The following is a 20980-nucleotide window of genomic DNA, read 5'->3' on the forward strand; positions in this document are numbered from 1 at the left end:
ACTAGGGGGTGAAAGGGGGGGGAGGGGGGCCTGGGGGGGGGGGGGGGGCACCGGCCTTCCAGCCCCTGCGGGTCCCCTCTGCCCGCCCCCGCTTGCGGCGCGCTGCCAGGGACGGCGGGGGCCCGGGCTCTGCTTGGGGGCCGGACGGTGAGCTCCGCCCGAGAGCCTCAGCCGTGCTGGGACCAGCGCTCCCGGTGAGGGCGGCTCTCGGAGACACGCGCGAGTACGTAGAGCCCAGATGCTCACCTGATCGCAGCCTGGGGCCCCGCTCCCTGATACTCCATTTACGAATTTTTGTAGCACACTTGTTCAGAAGTTTGGATTATTTGACATGCCGTGAGGTAATTAAGTCCACACCTAGGCCTTTGTGCTTAGTAACACCACCAAAATCGGCCAGCTCAGCTTCTCAGCCTTGTGCAAATGAGTCTTGCCAACAAATGCCGGGATGCAGCATTTTAGCACCCCGGTGTATGTGCTGAGACTATATTCTCTCATGCTGAGAGGCTGTTCTGCTGCCCTGAAGACTGGCTTTATTGAAGCAAGAAACATTGGTGCTTCAGCACCAGGGAAATGATCACGGTTGGAAACGGGAAAAAAATGTTTTAGCCACCCCCCCTTGATGCAAAAAAGGAAATATTGGGTAAGTTAAATTGCCAGCTGTATAGGCTGAGTGGGGACTAAAGGCTCCTCACTCTCATGTGAAATGTAAAGTCTGAAAGAAGAACTGTAACTGCAGTCAGCTAATCTGCGAGATTGCCATGCCAGACACGTGGAAGGGGAAAAAGGGTTGCCTTTTTTTATCTACCGTTAATTTCTGTCTCTTGATGAGCACTGTAGAACAACAGATACAATTAAAAATTACCTGAAAATAGATGTTAAGATCAAAATGAGTCTTGTCAAACAAGGAATAAAAAAACGTATTGTGTGGCAGTCTGCCAGTGTACTACCAGTCTAAAAATTTGATTTCAGAGTCTAGAAATAGTTCTGTTGTTCAGCAAGTCCTGCTGTAGCCTTCAGCACAGGTGAGGATCTTGTGCCAGGAAGAGCAGAACTGCTTTACAGATGGTAAGTAAATTTGAAAGAGGATTATTGGCAGCAATCACATTTTACATGTTCAGAGGATTTAAAACAAAATACAAGTCTCTGGGCGTTTGCTGTATTTGAGCAACGTCTAGATAGCACAGAGGTTCAAAGTAAAAGTGGTAACTGTCGGAGAGCTGGGTATCTGGTTTGATTTAATTCCTACTGAGCATTGTGCGTTGAAAGAGAAATTGAAGTAAAGAAAGGTTAGGTTGTTCAAAAATACACGAAAATGAATGGAGTTTTTCCCTATTAAATGGATTATTGTCAACGGATGGGAGTTTTTTCGTATCAGACTAGTGAAATAAGTGCTGATAAAAAATTTTGTTTTCTGTATTGCCCCTAAAATTGCAGTGCTATATGATGCCAAACCCAGTGCAGTCAGTCTATCATGAAAAACAAACAAAAAAATCCTCTTAGGAGGTCCCTCCTACCATTACAAAGAGCTGAATTTGTTTCAGCGTCTGCTAAAAATCTCTTAAATGGAATACCAGGCCACGTCTCCACTTTTCTTCTTGTAGGTGGGAAACTACTTGCGTATGTTTCGGGGTTCCCTGTACAAGAGATATCCCTCGCTCTGGAGGCGACTAGCCACAGTGGAAGAAAGGAAGAAGATAGTGGCCTCTTCACATGGTGAGAAGATGTGTAAACGTTCCCAGTACTGTTTATCTGAAATCTGAAATTTTGCCTTGAAAAACTCTCTGGCGATTCAGAAGCTTGTGCACCTTTAGGGCTGTGCGAATCACTTCAGATTGCCCCAGTGATGGAGCACTCTGCAGGGGCGGCACTGGTAGCTCCTGGTTCAGCCTAGCAACAAACATCAACTGACGAAAAATGTTCTAAAATCGAAACATTTATCATGGCTTTCCTGGGGTTGGCTGCATTCATCACAAAGCAAAAGCCACATCTCAAAATCAATACCATATTCCAGAAGAGTCTTTTATAGACAAAGAGGGGCATTTTTGTCTCTTTTGTCAAATAGGCAGGAATGTTTCAAGGATGCCCCACTGAAGATGTGCGTCTTTGCTTAACTTTGCTTCTTGCAGGGACTGAATGTTTATGCCTCCCAGAATTTGTTGTGGTGTGTTGCTACTGATGTGACTGCCACAGTGAGAATATAGCTGCCTCGGTATTATTTTTGGTGGGAAACTAATAACAAGCAGTTAAATTTCTTAGCAATATGGCTTGTTGTACACTCTTTAGACTAAAGCATAATAAAAATAAATGGTTCATTCTGGACTTATGTCTCCTTCCTCCAAGTATCCTGCTGACCTGTTGCTTTCTTTTTTTTTTTTTCCCCCCCTCCAACAGAAAATCAGCGGTCTCACAGTCCCAGAAGATGTAAGTCTTATCTGCGTGTTATTCTTAGCTGTGCTAGAGGAAGAATCTCCACTGTGACCTTTGGTGCTATTACAGTATATATTGATGTCTAATCCTCTTCCTCTGATCTCTCCCTGTGGTCGCCCTAATTGTGCATCCTGGTCACATGCTTAACTCTTCTTTGGGAGAACCATAGCGGGACTCTCAAATGCAGATGGTCTCTGTAATTCAGTAAGTGCTGTCCTGAGGTTTCTCCCCCTTTCCCAAGTCTTACCAGCTTTTCTATTGATCACTGCCTTTCTATTTCCAACCTTCAAGTCCACTGAGGATTTATTGTTTTCTGGGCTTTTCCTCCCAGAAGGCTGTGGGAGAGATTTTACATCATTTTGGCAGATGTAGCTGTGCAGAGCTAAACCATGTGATTGCAAAGGGCAACTCAGGGTAGGAAAGAATTGTTTTTCTCTTCCTCTCCTTAAGTAAAAGCATGTTAGATGTAAAGTTTATCTAATAATTATGAGGATTTAAGGACTTTTTTCTGAAGTTTTGTTTTGGCAGTGTTTGCTTCCATCTTAAGTAAATTTCATAACAAATGACCAGAGTCTATAAATAAGTTGCACCCTGGAAGAACGAGGTTCATCCAGTGGTAGTACCTGAGAGAAGCTCATGTAATTCTAACCCTCCCCATGTCTTGACTCTTAGTCCGAGTGAAAGATGTTTTTAACAGAGTATAAACAGGGTAACTATACAAGGTAAAGAGATACCGATGCCTTTTGCAAATCTTTGCTCTGTCACTATGCAATCATTCCAAGGTGTCATCCTGCTTTTGTCTTTAGAATGCTATTTCTTCTCTAGGCTTTGTGGTGGGGATTGCCATGTATTAACTAAGACATTCCACCCCTGCTCCCAAGAAAGTCACATTTATTCCTGCTGTTTAGATGGATGTCAAAACCAGATTACATTTCTTTAGTGCCAGGCACTGTGGCTGGGTTTCTGGTCGCTCCAGTGCAAGTAATCTACCCCAGTAGCAGAGCATCCTGGTGCGTGAGGGAGAGTGGAGCCTTCCGGCAACTCAGGAATGACAGTGGAAAGTTTTGTCATCTCCATTTATCCCATGTGTACAAAATGCCATGTCAAAACCTTTCTCTCAAATTAAATGTCTACGAGAAGGTAAATGAAGCCCAAAGGACTTTTGGGGCACACACTCATCCATCCTGCTGGGTAACCTATTCTAGTCCCTCCTGCAGTGGCAGGGAGGGCTTTTCACTATGCAGCCTATTAACGCTACATTGCTATGTAGTACTTTTCCGTGTTAATTATTGGCATCTTTCCTGGTAATAGATCATGGCTATACAACATTAGCCACTAGCGTGACACTGTTAAAGGCCTCTGAAGTGGAAGAGATCTTGGATGGAAACGATGAGAAGTATAAGGCAGTGTCTATCAGCACAGAACCTCCCACCTACCTCAGGTAACCAGCGTCGGTGAGGGCCAAGATCAGAACGGAGCTGCTTGGAAGATGTCAGCTTGGGCAGGAGGTGCAAGAAAGTGCATAAGCCCAGGCCATTGTGCAGGGGGGTGCTTGCCAGTCTGTGCTAAGTCGTTTGCAGTGCTGGGCAAAGGACTTTGGGGCACACACTCATCCATCCTGCTGGGTAACCTATTCTAGTCCCTCCTGCAGTGGCAGGGAGGGCTTTTCACTATGCAGCCTATTAATGCTACATTGCTATGTAGTACTTTTCCGTGTTAATTATTGGCATCTTTCCTGGTAATAGATCATGGCTATACAACATTAGCCACTAGCGTGACACTGTTAAAGGCCTCTGAAGTGGAAGAGATCTTGGATGGAAACGATGAGAAGTATAAGGCAGTGTCCTGCAGTGGCAGGGAGGGCTTTTCACTATGCAGCCTATTAATGCTACATTGCTATGTAGTACTTTTCCGTGTTAATTATTGGCATCTTTCCTGGTAATAGATCATGGCTATACAACATTAGCCACTAGCGTGACACTGTTAAAGGCCTCTGAAGTGGAAGAGATCTTGGATGGAAACGATGAGAAGTATAAGGCAGTGTCTATCAGCACAGAACCTCCCACCTACCTCAGGTAACCAGCGTCGGTGAGGGCCAAGATCAGAACGGAGCTGCTTGGAAGATGTCAGCTTGGGCAGGAGGTGCAAGAAAGTGCATAAGCCCAGGCCATTGTGCAGGGGGGTGCTTGCCAGTCTGTGCTAAGTCGTTTGCAGTGCTGGGCAAATGAAGATCTCCAGACCGTAAGGAGTGGGTTACTGCCCACATACAACAGGAAGAAAAACATAAGTGTTTGATGATACAGCTCTTTTTGCAATTACTGCATTCCAGCTGTAACAGATGTTTTGCAGAACATGCTCTCTGCACGTACTGTCTTCTGGAGACGGTGCGTTTATCAGCAGTGCCTTTATAAAGTATAGACAGAAAATCCAAATATGAACCTAGTATTTATAATGGTGCACCTGGATTCATATCTGATGAATAATTGTGAACTGGAGAATGGGCTTCCCAGAGGCTAGTGTAGAACATGAGTTCTCAGTGGAACAATATTGTTGAGGGTTCCAGAATAAAATAGCAGGAGCTCATAATAGGGCTTAAGGAATGGTATAATTTTAAACTTTAAGTCGTAGCAGTGGTGCTCAGGGTCTGCAGTTTAACATACAGTCTCCTTCTTCAGAGAACAGAAGGCAAAGAGGAACAATCAGTGGGTGCCGACCCTGCCCAACAGCTCTCATCACCTGGATGCAGTGCCATGCTCAACAACGATTAACAGAAATCGCATGGGCAGGGATAAGAAGAGGACGTTCCCTCTGTGGTAGGACAGCTTCCTGCTTCCGAAAAGTGGAAACGGTTACCAACGTGATGTGCTGCCAGGGTAGTGCTGATGTGTTGTTATAACGTTGTGATTCATCTCAAACTGACAGAAGACCTACAGGTCGCTAATTTGGAGGTTCTTAGTTAAATTGTGTGTCTTGAAGCTCTTCCTTACAGCAGCCAGCCATGGCTCAGAGAGGAGGCTCTCCGTTTGTCAGGAAAATGGTTCGTTCTTTTCCTGATGAGTTCCTTCTACTTTCTGCTGATTTGATGAGCAGTTGTCGTTTGAGGAGCCTGCAAACCCTCTCTGTGAAGGACAGGCTGCCTCCCGCTGACATACTCCAGCAACTTTGATCTAATTTATTCAATGGAAAATGCTGCTGTGGCTCATGACTAAGTTTTATTTTTCCATTATAAAAGTTGAGGAAACCAAGATAAAATGTAATCCTGGAAACCTGCCTTGTTTTATTTGCAGGAATGTATTATGATAGATGCAATAAAAGATGATAAACTGGTATTGGTCACCGTAGCCCTGTAAGCTTGCCTTGAGGAGTCTGTCTAAAAACTGATCGGGGGGTTGGAGTGTGGGGATTGCTTCCAACAAACATTGCCTTCCCTCTATGGATGCCAGATGTGTCATGTGCTAGTTGTATATACCATGTTGTTGCTCTTTGTATTAGCTTTGATGACCATGACCCAGCAGTGATCCATGAGAATGCATCCCAGCCGGAGGTTCTGGTTCCAATCAGGCTTGATATGGAAATTGATGGGCAGAAACTCAGAGATGCGTTTACGTGGAACATGAATGGTACGTAGGAAGGAGAATTTCCTGAGGCTGGAGAGATATAGTTGTATCCATCACCAAATATGAAGAGAGAACAAGCATGAGTGTGCATGTCCTTACCCTATACACACAAAGCTTTAAAGCTGTCCCACTTTGGTCTGTATTCAGCTCTCATGTCTCTTAGTGAATGCTCTGCCACTTCCATGGGTTGCAGTCATTCCTGGACACATGTAATCTGAAGAGTTTAGCTGGCCTGTTCTCCTGACCCCGTTCATCAGCTCAGCGGTCCGAGACTATTCTGTGAGCTGAGGTACCTTGAATACAAAACAGTTCATGTGTATGGCTCCTTTATGCATGTGGATTACTAGACCATAGCTGTGTTGTCTCCATGGAGCAAGTAAAGAAGGCTGTAAGTCCCTGTGTCAGTGTGCACATCCTTGCAAACCTGATACAAAACACCCTTTTAAAAGCAAAAGGTGATGCATTTGGGATTCCCTTTGTCATGCTGTGGGATTAATTTTGTGTATTCTGTAAGTGGCAGACATTGATTTCTGAGAAAATTAACAGCGTCTGTTCATTCTTGTTCTGTATCAGAAAAGCTAATGACCCCAGAAATGTTCTCTGAGATTCTTTGCGATGACCTGGATTTGAATCCTTTGACCTTTGTCCCTGCTATTGCCTCTGCCATCCGACAACAGATTGAGTCGTACCCAACTGACAGTATCCTAGAAGATCAGTCAGACCAACGAGTTATTATTAAGGTAATACAGGAAGGCAGTAGAACGAGAGCTGAACCATTTGGGTTTCTCAAGTTATGTTATGGGGGAGGAAGAGTACAAAGGCTTCCCTCAGAGCGAAGGAGCTCTTAATTCCAGTCCTGCGTCCAGATTGCATTTTGTCCTTTGTATTGAGAACAGAACCAAGGTGGCAGATTATGAAACATTCATGTGCCAGCCCCCAAGATGATTAAATAGTTCAGTGAAAGCATTGTTGAGTCCTTTTGGAAAAACTGAACCTTGGTGAGCAAAGCTGAGCTGTCTTCATGCTACTGTAGTTCAGAATTCGGTTAAGGAGCTCTGCAGATGCAGTGAACTAGGAGTTACCTCTCTGCTTCTCTTCTCCAGCCTCTGCCTCCTCAGTTAAATTACCTTTGACAAACTATTGCAAGAATGGAAACAAATTACCTGTTTCTTCCCTTGTCTCCAGCTAAACATCCACGTAGGGAACATCTCCCTTGTAGACCAGTTTGAATGGGACATGTCAGAGAAGGAGAATTCACCAGAGAAGTTTGCCTTGAAACTGTGCTCAGAGCTTGGCCTGGGTGGGGAGTTTGTCACTACTATTGCCTACAGCATCCGGGGACAGCTGAGTTGGCATCAGAAGACATACGCCTTCAGGTACAGAACTGTCATCTTCCTAGTATGGGTGTGTGTTCGTACTTCATGGGCATTAGCATCATTGAATCTTAGAACAGCTGACCTGATGCAGAAAGTTTCATTTGAAATTGGTCCTTACGGCTTGCGCCCATTCTGTCCTTCTTGCAATTTTTTGTGCTTGTGCTCAGGTATCTTTTCTTGTTGGGTGTAATACATTTCAGGACCAAATATTGATGAAATGTCAGCTTTTGCTGCAGAATGAAAGGCTGTTGTAATTAACAGTGACTGAATACCTTGTGTCTCCCTCTTCTAGTGTGTGCTAATGATGAGCCCCAGATACGTTTCTGTTTCGCCAGCTTTGCCTGACTTGGGTCATCCACAGTCTCAAGCTTTGGTGTTTTGAACTAAGACTGATTGAAACTGTAGCTCTCTACCCTGGCTGACATTAAAGTTGGCTTGATCATAGGCCCTTCTCACAGCTGGAATGCAGCAGTGTCAGGTTTGATTAGTCGGCTTTGTAACTTGTCTCCTAATGATAATCGTTTCCAGTTGTGCCGCGCAGTGTTCTGTGGTGAGTTACTGTACTGATGTTATCCTCAGCATGTTGCTGAGTCTGCAGGCTGTAAGTATCCCTTAATGTGCGCTGGGAGGTTTTTTGACCTCAGGTCATGGTGACAGTTGAGGAAGTTTGAGAGTTCAGCAAATGATGTATTTGCAGAGGTGAGGGAATGGTACTGTTGACACCAGTTTTGTAGAGGTCAGTTCAAGGGAGCAGGATGACCTACCTGGGCAGCAAAGGGAAACATGCCCAGCCCTGTCCTGCCTCAGGGAGAGGGCAATGAGTAGTTGGTGTGGGGGTAAGCGAGGAGGAGCTGGAGGCTGTGGGGCAGCTGGCTGCTGCCATGAGCTCGGCTCCTTCCTCCTTCTCCATCCAAAGGTTTCTTGTCTAGTCAACCTTCTGTGGAAAACGGGCACAGATCTGCTCTGGACCAGTTGCTCTTCCACTAGTCTCACTCTGCTTCCTCTGGAGGTTATTTTTATCCTGAAAATCTTCCACAGCAACTACTCAGTTCTAAAATAATCCCCAGAGTGGTTCATATTAGAAAATGGAAAGGGACTCTTTACCACGTGGGAATTAAACTCTTCTGCTGAAACTGTTAGGTTGTGTGTCCATCCTGCTGATGTCCCTTCTCCTCACGGAGGTGGGGAGGTGACTTCTACCTTTCCATCCACAGCAGCTGACTGATATTTGCAGATCCAGTGTGTGACCACATCAAACTGTAACAACAGAACAGTGGGTGTGCGTTCCTGAGAAATGATGGAAACTTGGAGGGTGGTAGATGGGAGTCTGATACCTGTAGTACTGCCTCTCCTTCCCTGCTGCTGGGTGCATTATAACCATGACAGAAGTGAGCTAGCACTGTCTGCATTGTAGTCTCTGGTAACAGAGAATGAAAGTGTCCCCGCTGGTAGACGCAGACCTTGGAGCCAATGTGAAGTAGACGTTGTCTGTAGTTTAAGCTAGCTATGGCAGGGAGCGAGTTCACTTCTGGAAGGTTTAGTAGGACTCCTTGTTGCCTGAGCATTCCCAGGAGTTTGAGCTTTCTTCTTCATATCCTCCTTGAAGCAGAGAGGTGGCCCTGTTCACACCATACTGGCCAGGAAGCCCTCTTTTCTACTTACCATTTATTTACCTTCCCAGTTAATTTACTTTGACAACTTTTTAGCATACTGCCTCCCAACCCACAGGGCATTTGTTCCTAACTGTTGTCACTTGGTGCATCAGAGGCAGGCTTTGTCCACATCTAGTGAACACTAAATGTTCTCCCTCCTTCCTGTGCTTCTCCATGTATTGCAGGTATCTGAGTTAAGAAATTAATCTGTGCACATGTAACTGTTGCGAGGGGGGTTCATTTCTCCCTTTGCTTCCTATCAGTCTCTGTAACTTGCAGCAAGTAAAGTTTTAGTCAGTGCTGCTCAGGCGCTCTCGGTTATATTAATGCTAACTTCACGCTATTCTCTCTAAAAACATGTATCTGGCCATGGTAACTAAGGAGTGCTTCCTTTTAGGGGTAGTTCAAACAGGTATATTTCAGACCTTCTTTAGACTGTGGCAATATTGCAAGGGGGAGAATCAAAATCTAGGAAGGGAACCCTAACAGAACAAAGTATGTAGACATGAGCTGTTCAGGGAGGAAAAACACCTGATTTAAACCTCGTTTTGTGTCATAGTACAAACATGTCCTCCTCTTCCCTTTTTTCTTCCAGCAAAGGAGTACTTTTGAAACCTTACGGTGATTAATGATATTTGGGTTCTGTGGTTGGTTAGTTCCTGAATTCCCAAACCACAGGAGTGGTGGTTGCTCCAAAGTCATTCCACTGATGTAAGGAAAGGGTCTGCTTTAGATGTATCAAAAGAACCTTAATATCTCAAGGGACTGGGGGTTTGAGGAGTCATGTGCCTCTTAATCATCTGGGGGAGAGGGAGAGGTGAAACTGTCTTCTAGCGGATGAAAGCCAGGGCAGTTCTTTCAGCTGGCCTGCTCTGTGCAAAACAAGGAGAGCCTGAAAGCCCAGTGGGAAGGGGCAGGACTGGAAGCAGACAGGTAACTGATGCTTATGGGATTTTCAGGGGGACGGTGTGCTGTGATGTTTCCCATCTCGGTACTGAGTGTTTCTAGTGGTGGCAGGCAGTGCTTCATAGCCAGAGTTTTGCCTTCAAGACTTGAATGATAGCACAGGTTCTCTCACACACCAAACCCACGTGCCTGAGGAATCGCCCTTTCCAAAGACGTTTCCCTGCCCTGTTGGCGTGCCCGTGGCACCACTGCCAGAGGCCTGGACCCTAACAGCAGGAGTGTCTTGCTCTGCTGGGAATCCTGCAGCTGACAGTGCATTTCAGTCATTCTGCCAGCAGCACTGTCCTCTTGATCAAAAAATAACAGGGGAGGGGGAGCTGTCTTACTTTGGAAGTTGGGAGATGAGGGAGGATTTTTTCAGTTTATCTCTGATTCTGCATTATAGAAGTGTGGTATCTGAGTTGGCTTGCAATTACGTTCTGCGCATGAGGCTGGCTTTCCAACCCCCATTTAATTTTAGTGGGTGCTCAGTGTTAAGCATGGTAAATGAGATAGAGACCATGCTATCAAGTCAAAAAAGCCAGTTAAGATCTAGCATTTAGTCTGGAATGTGTAGCAATCTGGGGCTAAGATGAAATTCCTGGTTTTGAGTGTTGCTTAGTGGACGTCAGCAATGCTGGAAGTAGATTTGACTAAAGCTTCCTCCTAGGATCAGATGCCAAAGGCCTTGGATTAATTTTTCATTGTAGCATTACTTTGAAGACTTGTTATTCTAGATTAATAGCTTTGATGCAGACGTTGTCTGTTCCCATGGCGATTTGAGTTCCTTCCTGGGGGAATGAGAGGGCTGCCCATGAGCGCTGCAATCCTGTGCAGGGAGGCATGTCCCCGGGGAGGGGGCCGGATGTGTGTGCACACCTGCCGCAGGGCTCCTCTCACAGACACACTTTGTGCAGCTCAGGCTGAGCCACTTTCTAGAATTCAAAGCAAACATTTACATTCTGAGGCTCCTCTGTATTTATGCTGGGCTTCCGGCTCCACTGTCAATATTTGGGAAGCTACTCCTGGTCAGTTCCTGTTGACTTTTACTGAAAAGTGGCTACTGAAGCAGTAAATATTTTTGTGCATGTGACAATGCAGCTGCTCAGGGCAGAGATCTCTCTGAGGAGCAGATCTTGTGATCTGGGACAGAGCCTGGTGTTTCATTGCTTGTGCAGGGTGGTAGCCACAGCCTCTGGTTGCAACAGCAGGTCCTAAAAGACTACCCTTTCCATGGCAATTGGGAGAACAATGCTTGTTCCACTATCAGGCTCCCAGAAAGCCAGACTTTTGCCAGGGAAGAGCTGTCAGAGGTGTGCAAAGCAAACTACAGCTAGGAAGTCAGAGTTGCGGAACGGCAAAGCTGGACAAAGAGCCCTGTTAAGAGTCCCTGCTCAGCTGCTGCTCTGGGGGAAGCGCTCCCAGCACCAATAAACTGGTATGAACTTTGCCTGTACTTACTGGGTTTGAACGCTGGCAGCCAATTACGTAATGGCCTTTGCGGGAGAGAACTGCGTCAGCCACAGTTGCTCTGAGAAACCCCTCTCTGGTGGTGAAAGGAGATGGTTGTAGTTGGTCTCCCAGAAGCTTCAGGCTCCACAAGATTGTAACCATCAGTCCCTCGTGTGCTTCTGGGAACCAGACTGTACTAAGCAGGGCTAAGAACGAATGCTTAAGCCTGAAACACTGTAAATGATGCTCTGTTGTCCTTGTGTCTCGCACCTGAGCTGGTAACCCAGAGGAGTGCTCTGGGACCACTGATGAATGTTGCTTTGTTGCCTTCTGTCCTGCCTTGCAGCGAGAACCCTTTGCCGACTGTGGAAATTGCCATTCGCAACACGGGGGATGCTGACCAGTGGTGCCCTCTTCTGGAAACCCTCACAGATGCCGAGATGGAAAAGAAGATCAGAGACCAGGACAGAAATACAAGGTGCTGCCACTCGTTCAGACAGTTCTCATTCTGGCCTGTCTCTAAGACAGAAGTTAAAAGCTTTGATGTTTGTGTTTCTCTGGTGAGAGCCAACTGGCTGGATTTCAAACTTGCACACCACAACAGAAACTCATATCCCTTTAGCTTCAGGATATTAAACTGTTATCACCTTGCTCCACAAACATTTAAATCTCTACTTTAACTTTTAACTTTAACTAAATCTCTACTTTTCCTGCTTGAAGCAAAGTTTCTTTTTTTTTTTTTCCCTTTTTTCTTTTCCCTGGGCTCTCTGCTTGTGCAGGGGGATTTGTTTCTGTAGGAAGTCATTCATCAAAAATACTGGAGTTTCATGCACTGTCATGCTACCTAGAATCCTACCACAAGGCTTCCTTTTATGTAGGGTGAAGTGCTGTTTGATGTAGGAACAGGCAAGCTCCCGGCTCCAGCCTGACTGATGCCAGTCTGTTTGCCAGCATGGGAACACTGTTGTGATTCCAGGAGGAGCTCTGCGCACCAGAGAGACCCACTGAGTGGTGTTCGACAAGCGGTCGAGAGCACTTGCTCCTACTTGGTGAAAATGCTCCTGGCAGATATAAATGAACTGCTAGAATCTCTCCAAAAGATACATTGTGGGAACAGTAAATATGCTGGCTCAGCTCTTTCCCAGGATTTTTTTTTACTGCTGATTAACAGATTCATAATTATTTTGCTTCTCAGCTATGGCTGTCTGAATAGTTTTCAGCAGTGATTGGCTCAATCCAAGTTAATGAGCAAAAGTGTCTTAAAAGCTGTTAACTGAAAATAGTGTCTTAAACATATCAACGGGCACTCTGAGGTGACCAAGGAAGTCTGTCTATGCAATAAACCTGTCTACAGAGTTCACAAATCTGTGGCAGCCTCCCCAAAAGTGTTGGTTTTAATAAGATTTCACGTGACTGTAACCAGCACTTACTGTACCTCTTTCTGTCTCTCCTAGGCGCATGAGACGTTTGGCCAATACTGCTCCAGCCTGGTAATCTTCCTGTTGTGACACTGGTGCTCTTCCTACAGACTTTATCCCTATTCTTCTCCCCAAATGGATCTAGGATTGGCAGGGGTCTCTCTGTCCCTGAAGGGGACACACATTCCACTTGCCAAGAGTTCCCAGTACTGCTGACTTCTGCCCCCATCCCCTCCACCTAAATGCCACGTACCAAGAACACTGCGTTAGCACGTGACCTAGCTGAGACCTGTGGCAGCTGTTGGAGCCCTTATATACCTGTGTGTGGACAGTGTAAAGATTCTTTTGTATAGGTGCAACATGCACTATTAGGACAACTTTTTAAATAAAAGGAATGCATACTACTTAGGTTGAGTTCAGTAAGTTTGAATGCATAGTGAATCTTGCCATGTTTTGTGCTATTCTGGTAACTGAGCAGTCCTGGGGCCTAATATTAATGCTTTTGGGTATAATGCTGAACACCCACATGCATTCAGTTTTCCTGAAGCATGGTGGAACCTGAGTGCTTTACTTCAACAGATAAAACAGCTCGAAACCCTTTGCTGCAGGGGAAAGTGAGAATGAGACTTAAAACTAGAAGCAGCAAACACCTCTCTAAAGGACTGGTCTGTTACCACACTTGGTGCAGTCTGTAATGAACTCGGTGAGGTGTTCAGCTGGCTTACTTGACAAGGGTAGAACAGTTTAACTGAAGCCACAAACTTAACATTCCTTTCTGTCAGATGTCAACCTGCTGTGTGGTGAACCCTTTTTTCTGTGAAGACCGCATCTGGAAAACAACAAAGTCTCTGAACTGGTACAAAAGTTGAAGCCTGCAGTTACTGAGACTGCAGCTTCTCCTCAGCGAGTGGCTTTGCTGTGGTCATTGTCAGCCCACATAGCTGCCAGTTACAGTGCACAGAGCACCCAAAGCAAAGTGGGTGTCTTAAATACCCTTAGCGCTGCAGTGTCAGGATTTTGCAACCCTAGAAACAACCTGTCTTTCCCTGGGAAGTTTAAAAACAGAAAATCCATTGAAGTGAGATTAAAAAAATTCAAGCTTGCTTAAAAAACTAATTAGAATCTACCTTGCCGTTGAGGTACACTAGCTCTTTGATAGAGTTCCTACCATGCACTGCCAGAACTGACGAGTGTTGCAAGCAGGGCAGATTTTGCTGGCAGCCTGACAGTTATGTTCAGGCCTTTATGATAAAGCCAATAGGTTTTACGATCCTTGCTGATCCACCCACACTGCTAGCACAGTCGAAAAACACTTTCCGGCCTTAATTTATCTTGTTTAGACTTGAGTAATAGCAGAGCCACTTCTGATTCCTGGGTGGGAGGGAACTTTTTCCAGATGTTAGTCTGCAGAAACCAAAAACTTGCAATTTAGCAGTATTATTGCAGTCTTATCCTAGGCTCCTGTGCCACAGCAGTACTCTATCCATTATTCCTTATTGGAGAGATTGAAAGGTTATTTCAGCAAGTAAGACAAAACCTGGGACTCCTGCTGCATCTCAGCCTCCCATGTAGAACACATATTTTGCCTCATGGACATAAAAACTCCAACTCTTCCTGAGAGCACTTCAGCCTCTCTTTGTTATGATCAGGTACTTCTGCAAGCAGCCTCTTCAGGGAATTTGACCAAAACAAGCAGGAAACTGCTGTAGCCTTAAACTAGCATCTGTGGTGCAATTTTTTAATTACTGTGAAGCTTGTGGTTACCTAATCCTAAAGTTCACGACAAGGTATGAACACACAAGGACTGCAGCTTCTGTAGTGAGTTTATAAGTACCTCCCTCTGCTTCTCAAGCCCCAGAGAGGCTGTAGGAATTGTCCCTCCAAGCAGCCAGAGGCAAGGCAGGACAGGGGGCCAAGTCCCAGAAAGATGAGAACTTCTGCCAGCTTTCTCCATGTGTTAGGACTGCTGGGGAACAGCTGGGAGCAGCTTTCTTGCTCTGTAATCACAACTCCTTAGGTTAATCTAGTACCCTAGCTAAAAGTGTAGCCCAGCTATTGCATTTCAAAGTCCCGTTCAGAAGCAATTTAAAACAGAACATCTGCAGACTTTAAAGACAAACCCTTTCCAGGGATTGAAACGCCAGCTCTGTGTTCTTAGGTCATGAGCAAAGCACACAGTGAGTACCTGTCGAGTCTGAGGCTGCTTAGCCCTTAGTACCGCTGTGTCTTCTAGAACAAGATTACCATCTGTGCAGTTCTTTCATCCTCTTCCTAGAGGGAAACATAAGTGCAGCAAAATAGCGTGTTCAAATGAAGTCTGATTTTTCATAAAAAAGGTGTTTTCATGGGAAGCCCATGTGGGGGGGGGGGGGGGGGGCCGGCTGTGGTTCAATCTTCCTTTGCCACAAGGCTTCTATATCATTATTCTTATTTAGATGCTGGTTACGGACATTTCTCTTAGTAGTTTTAGTGGTGGTTTGCAAGCTTGTCTAGCTGAGCAGGCAGCAACGTTACCAAATGAGCTATCGTAAGATACAATGTTTGCAGATTTACTCCAAAGGCTTTGAGGTCTGGTACAAGCACAGTGTGTACTGCATTAGCAAAAATGATCAAATCCATTTAGTACAGCTGTTCATGGTAGGGACTAGCTTGTTTAGTTTTCCCCTAAAATTCAGATGTTTCAGAACTAAAAAATTCAACAAGAGTGGAATTACACTGCATGTGCAGACAGCCTTTATTACTAGTGTCAAGTGCTACTTCCAGTCACTGCCTGGATCAAGTGTCCAGCTCTGTCCCCTGTCCTTTCCCAGGCTTCCCTTTCTCCAACTAGACATCTGCCCCCACCCCCCCCAGCCCCTTCTCACGCTCTGCAGTCTTGCTGACAGAAGAGGGGAAGGACATCTTCCAGCTAGCCTGAACTTTCCCCACCAAAAAAGAAAAGCCCAAGCAAGCAGCCTGGCAGTTTTGAGCAAAGTCCTGATGAGTACTGATGAATTGCTGCCTCTGCCCCTGGCAGAAATGGACACACAACTGAAAAATAAAGACTTTAATGTAAAGACTCTTTGGAAACAACAACTGAAAAAGGAGTGGGGGACTTAGAGGAAAGGAAGAGGCTGAGCTGCATTCTACCATGGTAGAGTTGGGAGTACTACTTCATTGAAAGCCCACAAAGAGGTCTCGCAACAGTGAGAGCCAGGAGCATTAGTCTTTGTACAGAGGGCAAGAGTGACCTGGCACACAGCAAGAGAAGGAGTAACTGGTTTAACACCCCATTTGATACTTATTCCCCACTGGGTAACTGAGGGGCCATCACAGCTTCCAGTCCCTGTTCCTAGAATACCTCCATAAGCATTCATCAGTTCTTACGTGCAAAGCTCTGTGGAACCACTTGGTACAAGGGGAAGATGGGTTACCCATACAAACAGTGAAACATTACACATCGGAATGGCAACTGGTGTTATTCCAGTAGGATCTCTGGGCCACAGCGTAAGTCCAGCTGGAAGAGAGGAATCTGGCCACACGGAGAAGTCCCCTGTGTTACTGTGGATGCTGCTGCTGGTTCTGGTCTTGGTCTCTAGGTTGGTTTTCTGGATGATCCTCAGGGAGAGGGTTATAGTTGGGATCCTCTTCAGGTGTGTCAAATACCATCTTCCTGACGAGGGACATGCCCATCCCACCAAGCAGGCAGGTTAGGAAAGTGAGCTGAGGACAAAACCCCCAGCCCTCCTAGGAACATCCTAACCCTTCATGGGGCTTGGCTGTATGCCACAACCACCTGCCTATTGCACCAGCACTAACTGTTCTTTTGCTCAGCTCACTATGTAACAATGACAGTACCTGCTTCCTTGATCTCTAGGTCAGCTTGATCCTCAGCATGAAGCAGAACATATTCTGCTTTCTTAAACTACAGAAATACATCAGAAAAAAATCCTACCTGCATCTAGCATTTCCACAAGCAGTAAGAACACTCCAGTTCAACTAGCAAAGCTTAAGGTACCAGCAACTGCTTTATGGACCCTGAGTACGTATGTATATAATGTGCAAAGTGCCAGTGCTTTCTGCAGCAGAGGCATAAACTGTCAAGCTGAGGTGCTATTAGCGTGCAATTGTGTCCTATGGTCACCCAACGCCATCACAGACCAGAGTTTGCTATGAAAGTGACCCAGGCTGGGAAGCAACACAGCAAAGCCCAGAAAGAATCAGCTTTACTTACAGGAAGCCAGGGGTTAACAGCAACTTCTTTCCTCCAGGCTGGTTGGGGAAAACATCTTCCAAGAAATAATAGATGTGACCCACTGCAATCCCTGGAGAGAGATGTCACCAAGGTCAGGCCCAGCTGTGACTCCTTCGCCAGCTGAACCAGAGCTTCTGGGAGCTTAAGCAGGATGAAGCTCCAAGAATCCCTCAGCTGTGTACCCATGCCCCAGCTCCCACCAGAGCCACCTGCGCTGCAGTGTCAGAGGGCCAGGCAGTTTGCTGTGATTGGCACACAAGCAGGCAGGGAGCTTGTCAGCCTGAAGGCAGCACCAGGCACCCAGGAGACGAGACACAGCACAAGTGTCAGGCAGAGCTCACCATACCCAACTTCTGCCCCTGGGGAAGACACAGCAAAATGCAGGTCACAAGCAAGAGCTCAGGCACGAGGCTGGTCACCCAGCAACCTCAGCCAGCTCACTTTAGGAAACCCACCATCTGAAGATGAAACCAAGAGACGGTGCTAGTGCCCCAGTAGCATCTGTAAGAATAGAGAGCACTGTGGCTGCAAAGTGCCCTTGTTCCCAGCACCCGCCAGCTTTGACGTACCCAGTAAGTCGATGATGATGGAGTTGCCCAGGAGCAGAGAGAATCCCATCAGGACCCAGGGCAAGAAGGGGGCCTGGAAGTTAAGAAGCCCAAAGAAGTTCATGCGGATATAAGGGTTCCTGCGACTCCACACGTACACCAGCATGATGGTGAAAGCCTGGCCCAGGAAAAACAGGCTGGCAAAGAGTCCAAATAGCTAGGAACTACCGAGTCAAGGAAAAACCTACCCACCCTGTGCACCACCTCCAGGCAGCACAGGGTGCCTTGTGACTAGGAAACCCAGAACTACAGGCAGCTGATCGCAGCATGCAAGACATTGCCCATTCCACCAAACCTTTCCTGGGCTGGCTGAGATGTACCACCTCCCCCACCCTCGCACACCACATTTCCCTCCCTGCCACTCCAGAACAAGACACTCTGGAGTGGCATGTACAGATTGCTCACTTCTTAAGCTGCTGTCTACAACCACCAGAGACCAGGGAGCTCATATAGTCATGTCTACAAAGCGACCTTCAGAGAAGGGCCTTCACATTCTTACAGCACTTGGGACACGTGGCACGTATTAACAACCAGCTCACATCCAGTATCTGCCTTCTACAGAAGAATTTCAGCAGTGAGATGGCTCTTGCAATTCACAACCCTCTTCTCCAGAACACAAGGAGAGAGCCAGAGGCAAAAAATTCCCCTGCTCTTGTTGTAGTTGGACTCCAAATCCACCTATGGCCAAGCACGTGGCTGCTGCAGGCACCTGGACACTGACTAGCCAAACACCCGAGGGTGGCCAACAGCCATGAGAGTTCACACAGCTTCATGCAGAGCTCTGTGGGGAGAGCAGTGCTCTGAGCCATCTGCATAAGACAGCAGCAAGACATTCAGAAAAGGCTTTATGCTTGGGAGGGAGATGTTTCTCCCCATCAAACTATTTTGTCCTACAATAAAAGAACTTAAGATGTGTGACGGTATCTCCAGCCACTGACAGGTTGCAAGGACAGAGCACTGGGCTCACACTGCCTGACGTGCTGACAGCAGACAGTATGTGGGCACCCCACTCCTTGTCCTTATAGTTCCGTGTTCTTCCCTGCAGCTGCAGCTTGGTTTTCTGAGCCAGCCTCATGCCAATGGTAGCAGCGCTGCAGTGTGCTCCACCCACCAGAGATCAGACACAGTTGCCCTGCCGCAGCCGGACAGTTTCTCACAGAGCATAACAAGGGGCTTCCTTTCAGGCTGAGCTTCCCGAGCACACTGCCACACGTCCTCTTCTGGGATCAGGCAGCCCATCCCCTTACCAGGTGCATTCAGCACTTCTGCAGACACCAACACAAGTACAGGCAGCTTTTCCTGTATTTTGCTTCCGATCTAAGCATACTGGGTGAGGCACAGGCCAGGAGAAAAGGGTGGGCAAGACGACAAGCACAAGCTGTGCCATACAGCCAGAAGTTGCCCCTCCACCACATGCTCAGCAGAGCTCTCCCAAGCCTCAGGGCATGAGCCTGGCAGGCAAGGGGCACAACACGGCTCTCTGGCCCATGGCACCAAGGCGGCTCACAAGCCAGTTGTTCTCGTCAGCAGGCAGGTACCTGCTACGCACCACACAATACAGCCAGGATACAGAGCACCAGCAGACAAGCCCCACACTTTCCACAGCATCTCAGAAGACACCAATGAGTCTCAACCGACTCAAAAGGATACTGTCATGAGAAACCCTCCAAAGAGGAACATGAAGACAAAGTCAGCCGTCCTTCCACGGAAGGAGCCTTCTTCTAGCATGCGGCAGTACCTGTACCTGAGAGCAGGAGAGAAGGGAGGGGTTGCAGTATAGGAAATTAACAGCTGGCCACCCTGTGTCCCCACAGCATGACTTTATGGGGAATAAGCCAACTGCAAGCTATTTCATCACAGGAAGCTGTCAGCCAGGTGTCCAAGCCCCAGAGCAGAACAGTGCAAACTTCACCTCATACTACTGACCCCAGGGAAAGAAAGAGGCATCTGCTGTGCTCCAGCCAGAGCTCGCCCCAGGAATGGGCACTGCTCTCCAGCATGAGCCGCAGCAGCACTGCCAGCTTCTTCAGCCTTTTGGCAGGGGCTGCCCTGCAGCAAGCAGAGATGGAGGTGCAGGAGGTGGCCAGACTTGTCAGGGGAATGGCTTCAATTCAGACCAAAAGAGCCAAGGGAAGAATCCACAGCCCTAGACTGCTGCCAAGACAAGTCAGCCTGGGGAGGAAGATGGACAGGGGGAATCACGTCTAAGCCAAAAAGGGAGCAGAGAGCTTCATTGAGACCAAAGGATACAGAAATATCATGTTGAAAAAGAAACTGAATCCCAGGGGCCCAAAAAAGAGGAAGTTGGTGATCAGCCTCCATATCTGAAAGAGAAGAGAGAGAAGAGAAAAAAGGAGGTGGACAGACAGGTCTCTCCCCATCACATGTACAGCAGCCCATCACCCTATCCACTGGGGATGCCCAGCCATGCACCCATCCACTCAGAACTATCCCAGGACACCAGACAGCTGCACCACCTTCACATGGGACCTCCCTCCATTGCCCACATCAGAGTATCTTGCCCTTCCAGGTGTGGGAAGGAAGATTTCTCTACTTTTCTGGAAGGGATGAACAGCCACAATTCAGCACCCAGAGCCAAAGATCAAATCAAATCAAATCGCTGTTCATCCCTCTCTACAATAAAGCCTTCCCCTCCCAGCCTGACATCAGCTGGCCAAACATCTCAGTGTCACAGAAAAGGAAGAGACAGGTTTTGAGTAAAGGAAAAAGGGAAATGCCAAGATGGTGTATGGCAGGGAAAGGCTGGAATCTCCATCCAGGCGTCTGTGACAAGAGGGGACACCATGTTGGCGACCCAGCTCCCGCCGGAAATGCCGAGATGGTGTATGGCAGGGAAAGGCTGGAAGAAGCCATCTCCATCCAGGCGTCTGTGACAAGAGGGGACACCATGTTGGCGACCCAGCTCCCGCCAATCAGAGAAGGTTGGAGTAGTGGGAAAGAAGCCCCTTGGGATCATACAGCACTCCCTGACCACCCTGGGGAGCGAGACACCCAGGGCCCAGCCTGTCGCACCCACCCCTCACTGGGAAGGGGCAAGAGGGGCCCCGAAGCCCAGTCAAGGCCTCACCTGGAACTTCCTGAAGATGAGGTCGGGGTTGAAGTACAGCTGGAAGGGGGTGATGAACTCCAGCTGCTGTGAGAGACAGGCAGAGCAGCTGCCACCCGCCGCCGGGCACCCACTGCCCTCAGCCAGCCCCCTGGCTCCCCCACCACAGCACCCCCTCAGGGAC

The 20980-nt window shown here is 47.2% G+C and overlaps 2 protein-coding genes across 2 annotated transcripts in view; one reads left to right on the forward strand and one right to left on the reverse strand.

Annotated features, from left to right (window-relative positions):
* The first annotated feature begins 1605 nt into the window (after positions 1-1605).
* SMARCB1 (SWI/SNF related, matrix associated, actin dependent regulator of chromatin, subfamily b, member 1) lies at positions 1606-13306 on the forward strand. The gene is made up of 9 exons (XM_009279965.2): positions 1606-1713; positions 2392-2421; positions 3739-3868; positions 5103-5240; positions 5920-6047; positions 6618-6784; positions 7230-7420; positions 11816-11947; positions 12924-13306. Exons 1-9 carry the CDS (start codon positions 1620-1622, stop codon positions 12961-12963), a joined length of 1050 nt encoding a protein of 349 aa, XP_009278240.1. The 5' UTR covers positions 1606-1619; the 3' UTR covers positions 12964-13306.
* A 2612-nt stretch (positions 13307-15918) lies between these two features.
* The window catches only part of DERL3 (derlin 3), an 8445-nt gene continuing 3383 nt past the window's right edge, over positions 15919-20980 (reverse strand). The window contains exons 2-7 of the mRNA XM_009280023.1: positions 20818-20947; positions 19980-20053; positions 19380-19473; positions 17691-17886; positions 17101-17191; positions 15919-16539 (exon numbers count right to left, since the gene is read on the reverse strand). Coding sequence (XP_009278298.1) covers positions 16425-16539; positions 17101-17191; positions 17691-17886; positions 19380-19473; positions 19980-20053; positions 20818-20947 — 700 coding nt within the window. The 3' untranslated portion in view covers positions 15919-16424. The remainder of the gene's footprint in view (positions 16540-17100; positions 17192-17690; positions 17887-19379; positions 19474-19979; positions 20054-20817; positions 20948-20980) is intronic.

Source organism: Aptenodytes forsteri, unplaced genomic scaffold (assembly GCF_000699145.1).
Source record: "Aptenodytes forsteri isolate BGI_AS27 unplaced genomic scaffold, ASM69914v1 Scaffold323, whole genome shotgun sequence".
In the NCBI taxonomy this organism is placed as follows: Eukaryota; Metazoa; Chordata; class Aves; order Sphenisciformes; family Spheniscidae; genus Aptenodytes; species Aptenodytes forsteri.

What these genes read in the sequence shown, in the direction of transcription:
- SMARCB1 (XM_009279965.2), top strand. Translation starts at nt 1,620, where the DNA reads ATGTTTCGGGGTTCCCTGTACAAGAGATATCCCTCGCTCTGGAGGCGA. An exon ending in GATAGTGGCCTCTTCACATG is followed by an intron (nt 1,714 to 2,391) that starts GTGAGAAGATGT and finishes CCCCTCCAACAG; the next exon opens with AAAATCAGCGGTCTCACAGT. An exon ending in ACCAACGAGTTATTATTAAG is followed by an intron (nt 6,785 to 7,229) that starts GTAATACAGGAA and finishes CCTTGTCTCCAG; the next exon opens with CTAAACATCCACGTAGGGAA.